The sequence below is a fragment of the Podarcis filfolensis genome (assembly GCF_964270895.1).
Source record: "Podarcis filfolensis genome assembly, chromosome: 1".
Lineage (NCBI taxonomy): Eukaryota > Metazoa > Chordata > Lepidosauria > Squamata > Lacertidae > Podarcis > Podarcis filfolensis.
Window position 1 is genome coordinate 2,722,201 of NC_139604.1, and position 14,899 is coordinate 2,737,099.

The window sequence follows — 14,899 nt, forward strand, 5'->3', positions numbered from 1 at the left end:
CCTTGTGCAATATCTTCACAAGGAGAAAAGGCTAAGAAGTAAGACCTACACAAATCCGGAGTCCCTAAGATGGTTGGATGGCACCTTGCACACCTTCTTCCAGTAACTCCTGCAGCCAAGCTGGTGCCACACACACTGCTCTGCTTTCCTTCGGACCACATCAGCAAGGCTGAGAGGGAGGTCTCCTCGTCTGGGCAGCCCAGGATCTCCATATACACTGCCCAGGCTTGTGCCCCAGGGAGGTCACAAGGTGCTGCAATTTGACTACACCCCTGGGGGCACACTCCATTATCTCTCAAGACAGATGGATGACAACAACAAATGTATCTTGTTGCTTTGAATACCATAAAGCACTATTATTTTCATACTTTGACATAAACTTTAGGCTCATAGTCAAGAAACATTGCTTACCCTGTCAGTCCTATTGGAGATTTGAAGGCAAGTGAACAAAGTTTTATCATTCCACAAAATGCTACTGTATTCCACCCCCCAGCCCCCGCTCACTCCTGTGCTCCTTCATGTGCTCCAAACCAATGCTAAAGGATCTCCCAGCCTTCCAGAGCAGATTTAGGGGGCCCAGGGACATGGAAAGTCCCATTGCATGAGCATATCTCAATTTGAACATGCAAAAACTTGGGTGAATTCCACTCAGTGAAATTAATGAACATCACTAAGTTAGGTCCATTAATTTCACTGGGTCATCTCTGAGTAAAGCTTAGTAGAATACCACCCATGGACTTCATCATATTGACTTGAGAGTGTTACCTGAAATGTTGCGCATGTGTGATCCAGATTTCTTATTTTCAACAGTGGAACAAAACTGGTCACTTCCAGTGGAGATGCAACTGTTCGGATATGGGACTTTGCAAAGGGTGGCTGCATTTTGACCTTGGAAGGTCACAGCTATGCGGCCTGGGACTGCTCCTGGCATTCATGTGGAGATTTTGTGGCTTCTGCCTCTATGGATAAAACTAGCAAAATATGGGACCTGAACAGGTATGTGATAATTTATAATCATTTGTATGTTGAAACAGATTCTAGATGTTGGGGGGGGGGGGAGAAGGTTGGCTAGGGAAAATGACAAATGATCTTTTAAAATTTTCAGATGCTTTCAAAAACACCAAAATAATATTACACTATATTAAACATAATCTACTCAATATAAATAAAATGAATAATCATAAAAAATATGTCACATTCTATGAAGTGTGTGTGTGTGCATACCTATTTTATTCAGTATGAAGGCCTATTGGATTCAGTGTCACGATTGTTGCAGATCAGAGATTTGTGTCATGATTACACCCGATTTTTCTGGTTGTAAGTTATTTTTACATCCATGGGGTTTTTAGGATTTCCCTTTATAACAGTTCTGGTAGAGCAGAGCTTTCCAAACTGTGTGTCGCAACACGTTAGTGTGTCTGCAGCAGTGTGTAGGTATGTCTCGCGAACACTCCCTGTGATCCTCCTGGGGCTGGAAAGGGGTTAGTTTAACCTCCAATTTGCTAGTAGAACTGAATTACTGTGTTGCGAAATGATGCATGTCTAAAACATGTGTCACCAATATGAAAAGTTTGGAAAGCTCTGTGGTAGAATATGGAATAGGTGATTTATAGCAAGTGGCAGGAAACCTATGGCTCTATTGGTGTTGCTGGGTCTAAATTTCTCATCATCCCCGACTATTGACCATAATGGCTGGGACTGATGAAAGTTGTAGTCGAACAATAAGAGCTGTTGGACAGTGGAACGGACTCCCTTGCGAGGTTGGAGGCCATCTGTCATGGATGCTTTAGTTGAGATCCCTGCATTGCAGGGGGTTGGACTAGATGACCCTCTGGGTCACTTCCATCTCGTCAATTCTGTGATAATATCATGAGTTCCACAGGTTCCCCATCTCTGGTTCTACAACTTCCAGTTCTTTCTTGTCCATTTCTGAGCTATGTAATGACTTGCACCATCTGGTGATGACAGCGTAATAGTACCAGTCATGTAATTGTACCAACACAATATTCTGGGTTTCTTTATTCTTTGCTGCTGCAGTGACCTATGGGATTAGGTCTTAAAAGTACTCTTTTGTTTCTTGGTGATTGTTATGGAAATGACTGGCACAAGACACCATGTGTGTTCTTACGGCCAGGAAGAAAGCATCTTCATTTTTCCCAAATCCTACTTCTAATGGATACTTGACAAAGAGAATTAAGCCATTATCTTGGCCTAGAGCAGGCATGTCCAAAGTCCATTTTGGGGGTCTAATCCCACTACTGGTTGGTTTAATCTGGCCCCTGTGGCAATTTATTTCCTTGGGTAAAATCCTAAAAAAACCTCAACAACCTCAGGATTTATAAATGCTTTGGTTTTATATCTACTTGTTCTTTCTTGAAAGAGCCCTCAGGGTCAAAGAGTCTTCAATGGAAATTCAGAGTGACTGAATAATAAAAGTATTTCATTCCTTTTCTAGTAATAAACTTGCATTTTATCATTAAAATAAATTTTGAGCTGTTTGCTGTATTGCATATGCTCTTCATATTTACAAAGAATTTCCTAGCTCATATTCCTTCTGATGCATGTAATCATCCCCACAATTCTTCACAACATAAATTTGATTATGGAATTGGAATATGATCAAGCAATCATTTATCATTTATTTGTAGAGTCATGTATTTGCGTAAATAGGCATAGTTCAGAAGATTGTTTAATGTTTCGGTTTGGTATGTGTTCAGGATTGTGCCGTACAGATTGTACTATATATTGTTATCTGGACAGTGATACGTGATCTGCATTTTTGTGGCCTAACCTTGTCAGGGCAATGCTGATCAACTAAACAGTTTCTTAGAGACGACCCAATACTATCAAAGTTTCCAGCTAATAGAAACAGCTGTAAAATTGTTACTGTACACAGAGTGCATTTGGATGTAAAGTCAAATCATGGTTTATCATTAAAAGCACGAGAGCCACGTACCTTTGTCTTGCTCTGTCTTCTCTCCTCCCCCTTCTGGTGTTGGCACTTTTTATATTTTTTATCAATAGAAACTATATCACAAATCAGGTAACTATTGTGGACAGATGTATTCTTAATTGCCTGTATATGCCTGGCAGAATAGGGGGGGGGGGAATCAGCAATTGTTTAAAGGCTGAAATAAAAAGTGCCTGCTGAATCTGTATGGAACTCGGCAAATCAGGTGATGTCCATGGCATGAATCACTGCAGGAGGGATTGCAGTGGATGCCCCAGGCAGAGCTTGAGATAATTGTATGCCGTGGATGTTCCTTGGGCTTCCAGCTAGATCAGTCTAGTAGTATCCTTGAGCTGTGAAGCTGAACTAGGGTGAGCACAACCCCATTCATAAAAGGTTGAGCATCTTATTGATCAGTGAAAGCGTTCTTTCACAGGACCTCCATATTATCTGGGTTTATCCTCAGTTTATAGGCCTTCCATCTATTACTGCTTCCGGACACTGATTCAGTAGCTTTGCCACCTCACCCGAATCTCATGAAAAGGAGAAATAGAGCTGGGTATCATCAGTGTCCTGATGGCATCTCATTCCAGATGTCTAGACGACCTCTTTCATGTATACTTGGTTTAAGGGTTCAGTGGTTCAGCCTGTTTCCTGGTGTGAGAACGACCCAAAGACATATGGCATAGTCCATCCACGGTAAGCACTTGACAGTGCTGTTGATTTCAGTGACAGATAGGTAGCCGTGTTGGTCTGCCATAGTCAAAACAATTTTTTTTTCCCTTCCAGTAGCACCTTAAAGACCAACTAAGTTAGTTCTTGGTATGAGCTTTCGTGTGCATGCACACTTCTTCAGATACTGAAGAAGTGTGCATGCACACGAAAGCTCATACCAAGAACTAACTTAGTTGGTCTTTAAGGTGCTACTGGAAGGAAAAAATTTTTTGTGTTGATTTCAGTGGTAGTTAAACCTTACATTAACTTTGGCTGGATCCAGCTTTCAGAGGTTTCACACAAAATCATCATTTATGTGGCATTGTTCCAAAGGGGTTGGACTTGAATGGATTCTCTGCAATCTATGAAATGGAATTCTATCAGTGGTTTAAGTTAGATTTTAAACTAAATACCGTAAGTAATGCTTATAATGGTATTTCTTCACTGTGGGGACATGTTTCATTATGTTTGTTTGTACAATAGCTTGCTACTGCAGTACAGGCAATAAAATTAGTTTGCAAATGCAATCAGAAGCCCAGATGGTGGAGAATATAACTTTTTCTGACATAAATTCATTGGGGAAAGTGTCCTAGGTATTGAACCAAGTGTTGCTGAGTTGAGCAGAACTCAACAGGGAATGTGCTTTCTGGTTTCTGCATTATCTTCACCATCGCTCTTGACAGTCCCAATCTGACAGTGTTGGCACTTTCAATTTTCACTTTCTTGTTTTTGTTACTTCATGTCACATGGTACTCAGGGTTCCAGTTCAACTTTCTTTCAGGAAGAAAGCACATTAAATTTCACTAGGGAAGGAGCTGCTTTTCCATTCAGTCTGAGCTGCCAAGCCATCATTTCTTTAGTAGCTCATCAGCAGATGGTTGATTTAAAGATATGTTTTACTTTTGAAAGGGCTGGATCTGATTATCAGAAAGCTCCAAATGCAACCTTATACAGAACATGAGTGGATGCTAAAGAAGGACTGCAGCAATGTAGGACGTACTCTGAGATTTCAGACAAAAGCAATACAATCAGATGGACTTGACCATTATGCTTAACCGTAATGGCATTAGCAGGGATCCCACACAGAATTGAGTTGCATGATACAGACTCAGGAGAGATAAAATTGCAACATTGCCAATAAATTCCAACCAGGTTTAAAGCTAATTGCTCTCACATGTGATGTCATTTCAGATATTGAAAGAGAAAGCAATATATACAAAGGAAAGGCAGGAGGCTCTAGTGAAACAATGTGATTTCTGTTGAATAGATTTATAAAGTAACTCAGTACAGTATAAAACTTTTTCTTGTGATGAAATGAATGCTCTAGAAAAGCAAAAGTTTGTCAGATTACTATCAGGCAACCTTCCAATGGTAGCACAGAGAAAGTAGGCTAACAAACCTACATATGGCTTCCATATTAATTATACAATTTTCAATTAGGGAAAAACTCCTCAACTCAGTCTACTTTGAAAATATTTGAGCATACACAACATATACTAGGAATGAGATATTACTCCTTGGGATGTATCTGAAGAACTGTGAATGGGTGGAAAATAGTTGCTAGCACTGTTGCACAGGTGCCTAAACAACAGTGATGAAGCAAGCCCACTCTCCTAAATTGCATCTTAGAGTTGTATAATGACTTTATGAAGTTGACAGTTTTACTTCAGTTCCTTTCCTCATGGACTTTCTCTTCTCCAAGGCATGTTACTGTTGTATTTCTATTTTATTTTATTTCTACAGCTGCATTTAGAGATAGTTTGTGAGTATTTATTTGTTTGCTGGCCAAGGCTGTGTTGTGCAATGCAGGAATTTATTTTCATCACCTAGTTGTTTGGGTTGCATTGGTTTTAACAGCTGAATTATATATTGGATTTTTAATATTTGTAAGTAGTCTGAGACTATTCATTTATTTGCTCATTTATATAATTAAATAAATTGCCTTTTTTTGAGCTGTTGCATACTGGGTCATTTTCATTGAGCTGCCGATCACATCTCCAATGTCTCTTCCCTGAACAGGCACTGTGAGTTTGGATCCCATATATATGAAGTTAGAATCCTCTCATCCATAATGTGTATCACATTACATTTGCTTACATCGAACGGCACCTGCCATTTTATTGCCCATTCACTCGCTTTTGAGAGATCCTTTTAGAGCTTATTGCAATGGCTTTTTTGTTCTTGTCACCTTCAACAACTTGGGCACTGTGCTGCTCACCATTTAACACTTTGAAAAGGACAGGGTCCCCCAAAAAACCAACCCTGTCCATTTATTTGTACTTTCTTCATCCTGGTCTTTAATCAGTTGCTGATCTATAAGAGGATCTGTCCTCTCATCCCATGATTGCAAACCTTACGCAGGAGACTTTGGTGAAGGACTTAGTATAGAAAGCATTTTTTGAAAGTCTAAATTCACAGTGACTATTGGACTTGTATGCCTATTAACACTTTCAAAGTACTATAAGATGTTATTGAGCCAGGACTTACACTCGTGGAAGCCATGCCAGTACATCTTCAGCAAGACTTGTGCTTGGTAATTGTATCTTTAATAATGCTTTCCACCACTTTTCTTAGAACATACATTAGGCTAGCTAACTTGTCCTTTCCCAGACCTCTCCTGGATCCCTCTTTAAAAAGCAGTGTTGCATTGATCACTTTCCAATTCTCAGGCATGGTGGCCAGCCTTAGAGACAAGTTGCATATGTTTATTAGAAGATCCGTATTTCACATTTCAGTTCTGTAAGAACTCTCTGGTGGATGCCACTCAGACTTGGTTACTTGATTTTTAAAAACTGCCAATAAGGCCCAGAAATTTGTCTCTTGTCACCACTGTTTGCCTCAATTGATCAGACTCCCTTCTTGAGAAAGTTAGTTCAGGCACTGCAGTCTGCCCTACATCTTCCACAGTGAAGATAAATACGAATAAATCATTCATCTTTGCTGCAGTATCTTCCATTAGCAAATATTTGATTCCCTTGTGCAAAAGTCCAGAAGCCTCCCTTTCCTGCTTCTAATGCATTAATAATAGTAGTAATAATAATAATAATAATAGTTCAATTACAGTGACAGGGAAGGAGAAGCTTAAGACTACAGAATCATAGAATTGTTGGCTGGAAGACATCTCGAGGGTCATCTAGTCCAGCCTTTCTGTTAGCATCCAGACTTTGGAACACTTTTCTCTGCACTAATCACCAGGCATTGTCCTTGTTAGCTTTTGAGTGCTTTTGGGTTGTTTTTTAAGCACATTTTATTTGGCTGAGACAGAGGTAGCCAGAGGCACCCACAAGGTGCTACAGATTTTGTTGAATTACAACTCTCATCAGCCTCAACCAGCATGGCTGTGATGGGATCTGTACTTCAACAATGTTGTTGGGTATATTGGCTATCCATGACGTAAGCTTTTGCAGTGATTTGACTGAACTTGGCTTTCTTTGTCTGGTTGTTATCATTCACTGGTGGATTTGCCTGTTTTATTTTTTGTTGTTGCTTGAATTGTTTTTAGCTATTTGTTGTGAACTGCCCATATTTGGCAAAAAGGAGGCCCATATTTGGCAAAAAGATGGGATGGAAGGTTTAGAATAAGTAATTTCTTCTACCCCTAGGCTTAGACTGCAACCGTCTATTTCATATGTATAGTGTAGTGTTCCCATCATAGAAAGAATATAGGGGGAGCAATTTGTGCATAGCTGCCCACTGAATGAATGGGGAAACTAGACTGATTTTTCCATGGTCATTCACAGACTTGTTGCTCTCAGTCTAGCAACTGGAGCATACAGGCTCTCAGACTGGGAAGTGTGCCATATACCCACTCTAAAGGAGAAGACACCCGCCTTATTTCACCCTCTAAAATTGACAGTGATGTCATATTCAGCAATAACCAGAACCCTGCGAAATGGACATCTCTCACGAATAACCACAGAAAAAAAGCTTTGTGAAAAGGATGGGTGGGAACAGTAATCACCATTTTATTATTCATAAGTGTAACAAAGATTGAAAAGATATAGCTATGCATATTAATAGATCTGCAAACAGTTTGAGGATTGGGTTGCCTGACCATAAATCCAGGGCTGTCATAGTCATTATGGCAAGATTAATTGCAATTATAAATCTCTTCAGAGATGAAGGGACTTATCTGAGAAATGCAAATCAATCTTAGCTTACTCCTGACAAAGACCGTCAGTTATCTTGTTCAGTAGCACATACTGCACACAGTGAATAAAAAGCAAAGTGACATTTTAAAATGTTCAATCTGAGGTTGTTTTGCCTCTAAGTCACAGTATTTAGAGTTTAGGAATTCAACAGATCATATTGAGCAGTAAAAATACTGTTTTAATTATCTTTGTTGGTTTATCTCTCAATAGCCATTCTGCCCCTCATCCATGCAGCTAAATAATAAAACCATGTCTTAGTTTGCAACCATCAGCTTTAAACAGTTACTAGTTCTAAACCAAATAATTAATTAAACCAGCTCCAGCTTCATGCCTTGTTTCTATCACAATGAAGAATGTAATAAACTGGACCTCTGCTACTATGGCTAGTGAATGGTGTTAGAGTTAATACTTTTTGTGAATTATAGAAGTACCTTTGCCTATATGGAAATTGTTTATTTAAAAATGACTATGAAGCTGTATAATGTTGAAAATTACCTCCATCTTAATTCTACCGCTACTCTCCTGCCTGTATAATGAAATCTACATTTTAAAAAGCAGAGTAGCTGGATCCAGGTCAGTGCTGTGAGGGCATGTAATCAATAACAATGACCTCATATTAATTAGTGTAATGTCTGAGTAAAGTTTGGTATATGATTTAGCAAACTGTGGACAAAACTAGGAGGTTGGAAAAAAGGTTTGCCTCATTTCTTTATTCAAAAAACAACCTATGAAGCATGTTCAAAGTGTTAAAATTGACAATTTTTACTCTCAGAAACTGACTTGGTTTGCGTGACACCGTAAGTGGAGCTGTGCCTTCCCCAGGCCACACAAACAGGCTTGGTCCTGCAGGGGAACTCACACTCACTTTGCATCTTCCTGGTCCCTTTAGCATAGTGGGTGTCATCCAAGCCCAGGATTGTGCTCTCTCCTCCTTAATCACAATCTGTAGCCAAGAGCAAACCTTGGCTACAGCTCCTGTTAAGGAGAAGAGAGCTTAACCACAAGCCCAGGTTGGGACAACACACTAAACAAAACCTTGGCTTAACTGCCATGTGTTTGTTGAAAGAACCAGGGTAGAGTAGTTTTCTCCAGAAAACCATGCATTTACATGAAGCCATGGCTGGATATAGCCTTACATGCAGATATGGCTACTATGTGAAGAAGAGCAGAAGCAGAAGAAGAGTTTGGATTTGATATCCTGCTTTATCACTCCCCTTCAGGAGTCTCAAAGCGGCTCACATTCTCCTTTCCCTTCCTCCCCCACAACAAACACTCTGTGAGGTGAGTGGGGCTGAGAGACTTCAAAGAAGTGTGACTGGCCCAAGGTCACCCAGCAGCTGCAGGTGGAGGAGCAGGGACGCGAACCTGGTTTCCCAGATTACGAGTCTATCGCTCTTAACCACTACACCACACTGGCTCTGCAGACAGTTAAGCACATTTTATTTCCTTCAATTTGACTACATCTGAACACTTCAGCACAGTGAGCTTCCATTGAAATGGGAAAAAGAAATAGCAAAGGAGCACCTCTGGGAGCTCCCTCTTAGCTTTTTTCATTATCATCATATTTGTTTTATGATGATAAGAGATCTCTCTCTCTCTTTTGCAAAGTCATTTTTTACTCATACTTTGTCCTACAAATTTATAGAATCCCGTACCTTGTCAGGTTTGGAACTGTTTCACTGCTCTGCTGGACAACACAGGGCCTGTCAGCACATGTGAGGTTCAGTAATGTCGCAAACAGGCCACTTTGGCTTGGGCTCCCTGCTTCTAGAATTTCTTGCACTTTATTTTGTCTCATTTTGACTACAGAAATTTATTCCGTACTTGATTTTTCTTGTCTATCTTAAGAGTTTTTCACCTTTTGTTCAAAATCCAATTGCTAAAATTATGTAGCTTTCTTACTGCTTTGATCGTATCATTCCTCTCTTCTGATATCTCTGCTTGTTTCCTCTAATCTTTCATATTTGGAACCATTTTTAGATAGTCTTTGCCAACTCTGTATCAGATGATTGCATTGCAAGCAACAAGGACTAGGAACAATTTGAGCCTATCTTTGTTGATATCAGGGGCATCAACAAGGGTTAAGCTAATAAAAACGATCCTTTGAATAAAAATATCCTGGCATGGGGTCAGCTTCTAAAGCTGCAATTCATAGATGACTGCAGCAGTACTTGGTACAGCTGAGAAAAGAAAGTTGCAGAGACCTAGATTAGGGTAATTTTATGCACCAAGGAAACAAAGCATATACAGGACTAATGGAGGCAAGTTGCATTGGGGTTTGAAGAGGAACAAGGAAGAAAGGCTAGGGACCCTTGCAGGGGAGAATTTATGTGTGCTTAACCACATTTCCTGTTAGCTGAATTTAATTCTTGTGTTACAGTCCAGCCATGAAAATGATTAAAACTGAGGCTGGGGAGAGGTTAAGGGAAGCCCTCCGGTCAGTTTCCCCCATGGCCCTGCCAAAGCATTCATATTAGAAGGGGAACCCAAGCGTTCCCCTTGTAACATGCAGTTCTGCTCTATATAGTGGGCCACTTTCTGACTTACTTCCATGCATGAATCCAGTGCCAACTAAAAGCTCCACTTTCAGCAGGAATATTTGTGACCCCAGCATGAATTCAAGCAATGGCTGTAAGGCTACCTACTTTGCTGCCGTGGCTTAAATTGCAGATAGGGCTGCAAAGCAAAAGGGAAAGGTCCCTTTGAGGTTGAAATCATCAGATGCCGGGTGGGCAGAATCTCATGGCACCAGCATGGTTAATATTTTTAATTGCTTAAGATACCTCTGAGTTACCTGCAGACAATCTAAATGGAAGTTTGAAGGTACAGCTTGTGTGACCCAGGCTTGGAGAATCCCCCCACAGTGGAGATGGGGCAGATACAGTATTAATGAGGTTTTTTTTTATCACCAGCCAGTTTGTGCAAATCTTTTGTGGAGGGAAAAAGCTGGAGAAATCTACCTAATAAATAAAAAAGCAAATAATTGCAAATATTTTGCTGCTCTGTTTTTTTTTAAATCTAACTATCAGATTTTTTTAAAGCCTTGAATAATATACGCTTAACCACTGAACTATGAATAGCTAAATAATTATAGCTCGCATGCTCTTTCCAATTAGGTTCAGTTTTTTTAAAGCAGATTCTGGCTATATCCTTTCTAGTTTTGTAGCCCTTTATTTTCTTTCCCATTCCTTTTCTTTTAGAGAACATTTGTCGTTCACTGCATTCAAAACTGAAATTGTTGTGGAGAGAGACAGAGACACACGGAGAGAGAGATTTGCAGAGCACCAGGAGTTGTAATATATTCAGTGTAGACAACAGTTCATTAAGATTAAGTATTTCAATCATCGCAGCAATACTTTGTCAGTACCGCTCAAGTCACGTTTTACGTACACACCCTTTGTTCTGTCTTCAAGTGGTGCTGTTTCATTCAAAAGAAGACAATGTTGCATCAAACGCAATTTCAAATGGCTCCTCTGTTTACAGCAGCTGAATGACACAAGCCTCCCATTTCTGATTCAGAAGCTGTACATGGCTAGTGGCAGCAAGCAGACTCCTGAAACCATTGTAAACCGTAATGTATTCCAGCTTGAAATTAGATGAGCTGGTCATTTGCTATCGAAAGATGGTTGTAATGAATGCCTCTCTATTTATCAATTCTTCTTATTTCAATCCTAGTTCTTTTAGCCCCAGGCGCTCCTCAAAGATTGGTCTTTTTTCTCCCTGCTGAGAATTCAGAAAGGAGAAACTTTGCATAAAATTGTATGCTGTCAGATTTTTTTCTCCAGAATAGCTGAAAGTCTTGTCTTTTCTACTTCTTATGTGCCCTACAAAAGCATCCCATGTTAATATTTGATTAGGTGAAATATGAGCAAGAGTCCCACAGCTGCCCTCAGACAGTTTACTATTAAGACAAAAAAGTTCTTTCAAGAGGTTGCGAAGTTAGGAGATAATATATTGATTTTTACACTTCCTGACAATGTGATAAGAATCATTTTGTATAAGAATATATTCTAGCCTCATGCATACAATTTCCATTCAAACTGCTCCCCACTCTGTCTCAAGCCACCACTGCCCTGCATTTTGAAGTGAACAAGCAACCACATTTCTATGCTTTTGTAGCCTGGCTGGCATTATTCCTATTCACAGTACTTCTGTATAACTTTTTCCTTAGCAAGAATTTTCCACAGAAATTCATATATAAAAATCAAAGCCAGACTATTTAATGAAATGCTGATTTATATGTACTGCATACTACCCAATGAGAAAATGTGTTGATTTGTCTTGACGTCACATTCTGGCCTTGAGCACTACATGAATTCAGTTAACTAAATCCAGTGCTTTTTTCTTTTTTAAAAAAAATGTTTAGGGGTATGCGTCCCCCCAGAAAAAAGCACTGTCTAAATCCCAAACATAGGCCAGGGGTGGTGTTTTGTACAAAACTTTAGGCCTTTATTCAGCTGGATTACGGAAATGGAACCTTATGTATAATTATTCATAAATAAAATCATTAGGCCAGGGACAGGACAGTAGAAACGAGCAAATTCCAGAGCTTTCAAACCAAATTTCTGTCATTTTTACAAGAACTAGAAGGGGTCTTAAGAGGAATTACTGTACATACATGAAGCATGGGGTTAAACTCTGTGGAGATAGTAAGGAAGCAATTAAAGATAACTGTTTCCAACAAAATTCTAGAAATAACTCTGAAATGGTTTTTAATGGAAGCAGACCACTCACTCATAGTCAGGGGAATATTATTTTGAGTGGTGGGAAAGAGATAGTAAGAATGTTTTGTAAAGCAAATAAGTATTTTGAGATAGGAGTCCTTTACATTGTGTGTGGCTTTTTAAATTGTCTTGCATGGAAGGTTCAGTGAGGTGGGGCAATAAATAATATATTATTTATATGGTGACAACCACCATGATACTGTATTTAAGAAGTGGTGACTGACAGTCACATCATCTATTAAAAAATGGATTGATAAAATTGAGTTGCCTTCATTCGGGTGTTTGGCTGATTAACATTAAATGCCTTTTTAAATGTTTTTGTGGGAGGGGGGTTATTGGTTTGTTTTTATTTTATTATGAATTTTGTATTCTCATTTTGTATTTTTCTGTTGTGAATATGGGATCTTCGGAGGAAGGGTGGTATACAAATTTGCTAAATAGTAATACTAGGTTCTTTGGTGTTAATCAGACAGGGTTTGATTTCTGCTCTTATTTGTTGGTATGTTTTGCTTTGAAGGACTTGGCGTAGACACATCAGAGGCTAAACTCTTTGGGATGTTGTCACTTAGTGTCAGTGACCATTTTTCTCTTTTTGTACTCACAAGCTCACCAGAAGGACTTGATGGCTCTGGCAGGGGGAAAGGTTCTAACAGGGGATAGATTGTAACTAGTAATGGGAAATGATCGCTTTCTATTCTATTGTGACATCAATAGGACTCTCAAGCAGGATATAAAGATCACGTGAGTAAACCCACTCTAGTAGTTTCTTGCCTTGTGGGTTGATTTTCTTGTCCAGAGAATAATGAGATAATGTGAAGATTTCTTCCAAGTCTATTCCTTCAGGGAGTAAAATTCCCTCCATTGCAGGTGTTGAAGTCCACAAAGAATAAGATATCTAAATAGAGATCTAAATAGAGACTATTATTTGTGGTGCAGCATACCTTTACTTGTATTTACTTTTGATTCAGATTTGTCATGGCCAACAACTAGTACAATAAAGTTATTTACCTACTACTACTACTACTACTAATAATAATAATAATAACAACTGATAATAATGATAATAAATTTATTATTTGTACCCCACCTATCTGACTGGGTTGCCCCAGCTACTCTGGGCAGCTTAAAGCATATACAAAAACATAATAAAACATTAAACTTTAAAAACTCCCCTATCCAGGGCTGCCTTCAGGTGTCTTCCAATAGCTGCATAGTTCTTTATCTCCTTGACATCTGATGGGAGGATGTTCCACAGGATGGGTGCCACTACTGAGAAGGTCTTCTGCCTCATTCCCTTCTCTTCACTTCTCACAGTGAGGGAGTCACCAGAAGACCCTCAGAGCTGGACCTCAGTGTCCAGGCTGAACAATAGGGCTGGGGACGCCCCTTCAGATATACTGGACTGATGCCATTTAGGGCTTTAAACACTTTGAATTGTGCTCAGAAATGTACTGGGAGCCAATGTAGGTCTTACAGGACCATAGCTGTCAACTTTTCCCTTTTCTTGCAAGGAATCTTATTCGGAATAAGGGGAATTCCCTTTAAAAAAAGGGAAACGTTGACAGCTATGTTCAGGACTAGTGTTACTTGGTCCCAGTCATCGCTCCCAGTCACCAGTCTACTTGCCTTGTTCTGGATTAGCTGTAATTTCTATAATTCCCATCATCCTTGACCATGCTGGCTGAGGCTGATGGGAGTTGTGGTCCTACACAGAACCTTGTATATCATTATTTTTGGCTTAGCAGCAGGCAGACTTTGTAACTCTTAAAAACAACTCTGTGATGGGACCCTAGTCAGGTAAAGTAGAAGCCACTTGAGGAATCATGCTGATCCAAGAATGAAAATAAATCAATGCAAAATTTCTTTAACAAGATAAACCAATCAAAGGGGTAATTGATTACAGTTGGATTTTCATGAAATAGTTGGCACAAACAGCCTATTTCAAACAGCTATGTATGACAAGTGCTCCATGAGGTGAACCATTTTGTGTGTTTGTGTTTAGTTTATGGATCATCCCCACTCTCAGAGCAGATGGTTTGTCTCTGTGCCATCACAATCCATTGTTAAAAATGTTTGACAGCAAATTACACAGTGAGGACCACCAATCATAGCCAAGAACCAATGAATTGCTGAATACACCAGCTGCCACACGTCAGCATTCAGCCTCAATGGAAAACCAAGAATATTAATATAGCACCTATAAAATGACTATTGGTGGGTAATGGAGTCCTCTTATGTGCTGATCTTATGTCCTTTTTGTGTTGATCCAGATCACTGGCACTATCCCCTTCCCTATCAGAGAATGTCTGCTATTTACTCTGTTGGGAATAATAGGGAACAATGTTACATGGGGGTGAAAT

At 39.5% G+C, this 14,899-nt stretch overlaps 1 protein-coding gene across 3 annotated transcripts in view; it reads left to right on the forward strand.

Annotated features, from left to right (window-relative positions):
• Positions 1-14,899, forward strand: part of SPAG16 (sperm associated antigen 16) — a 388,339-nt gene that overhangs the window by 203,022 nt on the left and 170,418 nt on the right. For all 3 annotated transcript variants that reach the window (XR_014551824.1, XM_083629671.1, XM_083629672.1), the window contains one exon: positions 811-996. Coding sequence is in view for 2 of the 3 variants with exons in the window: in XM_083629671.1 (XP_083485797.1) it covers positions 811-996 (186 nt within the window). In the remaining variant the exon portion in view is untranslated. The remainder of the gene's footprint in view (positions 1-810; positions 997-14,899) is intronic.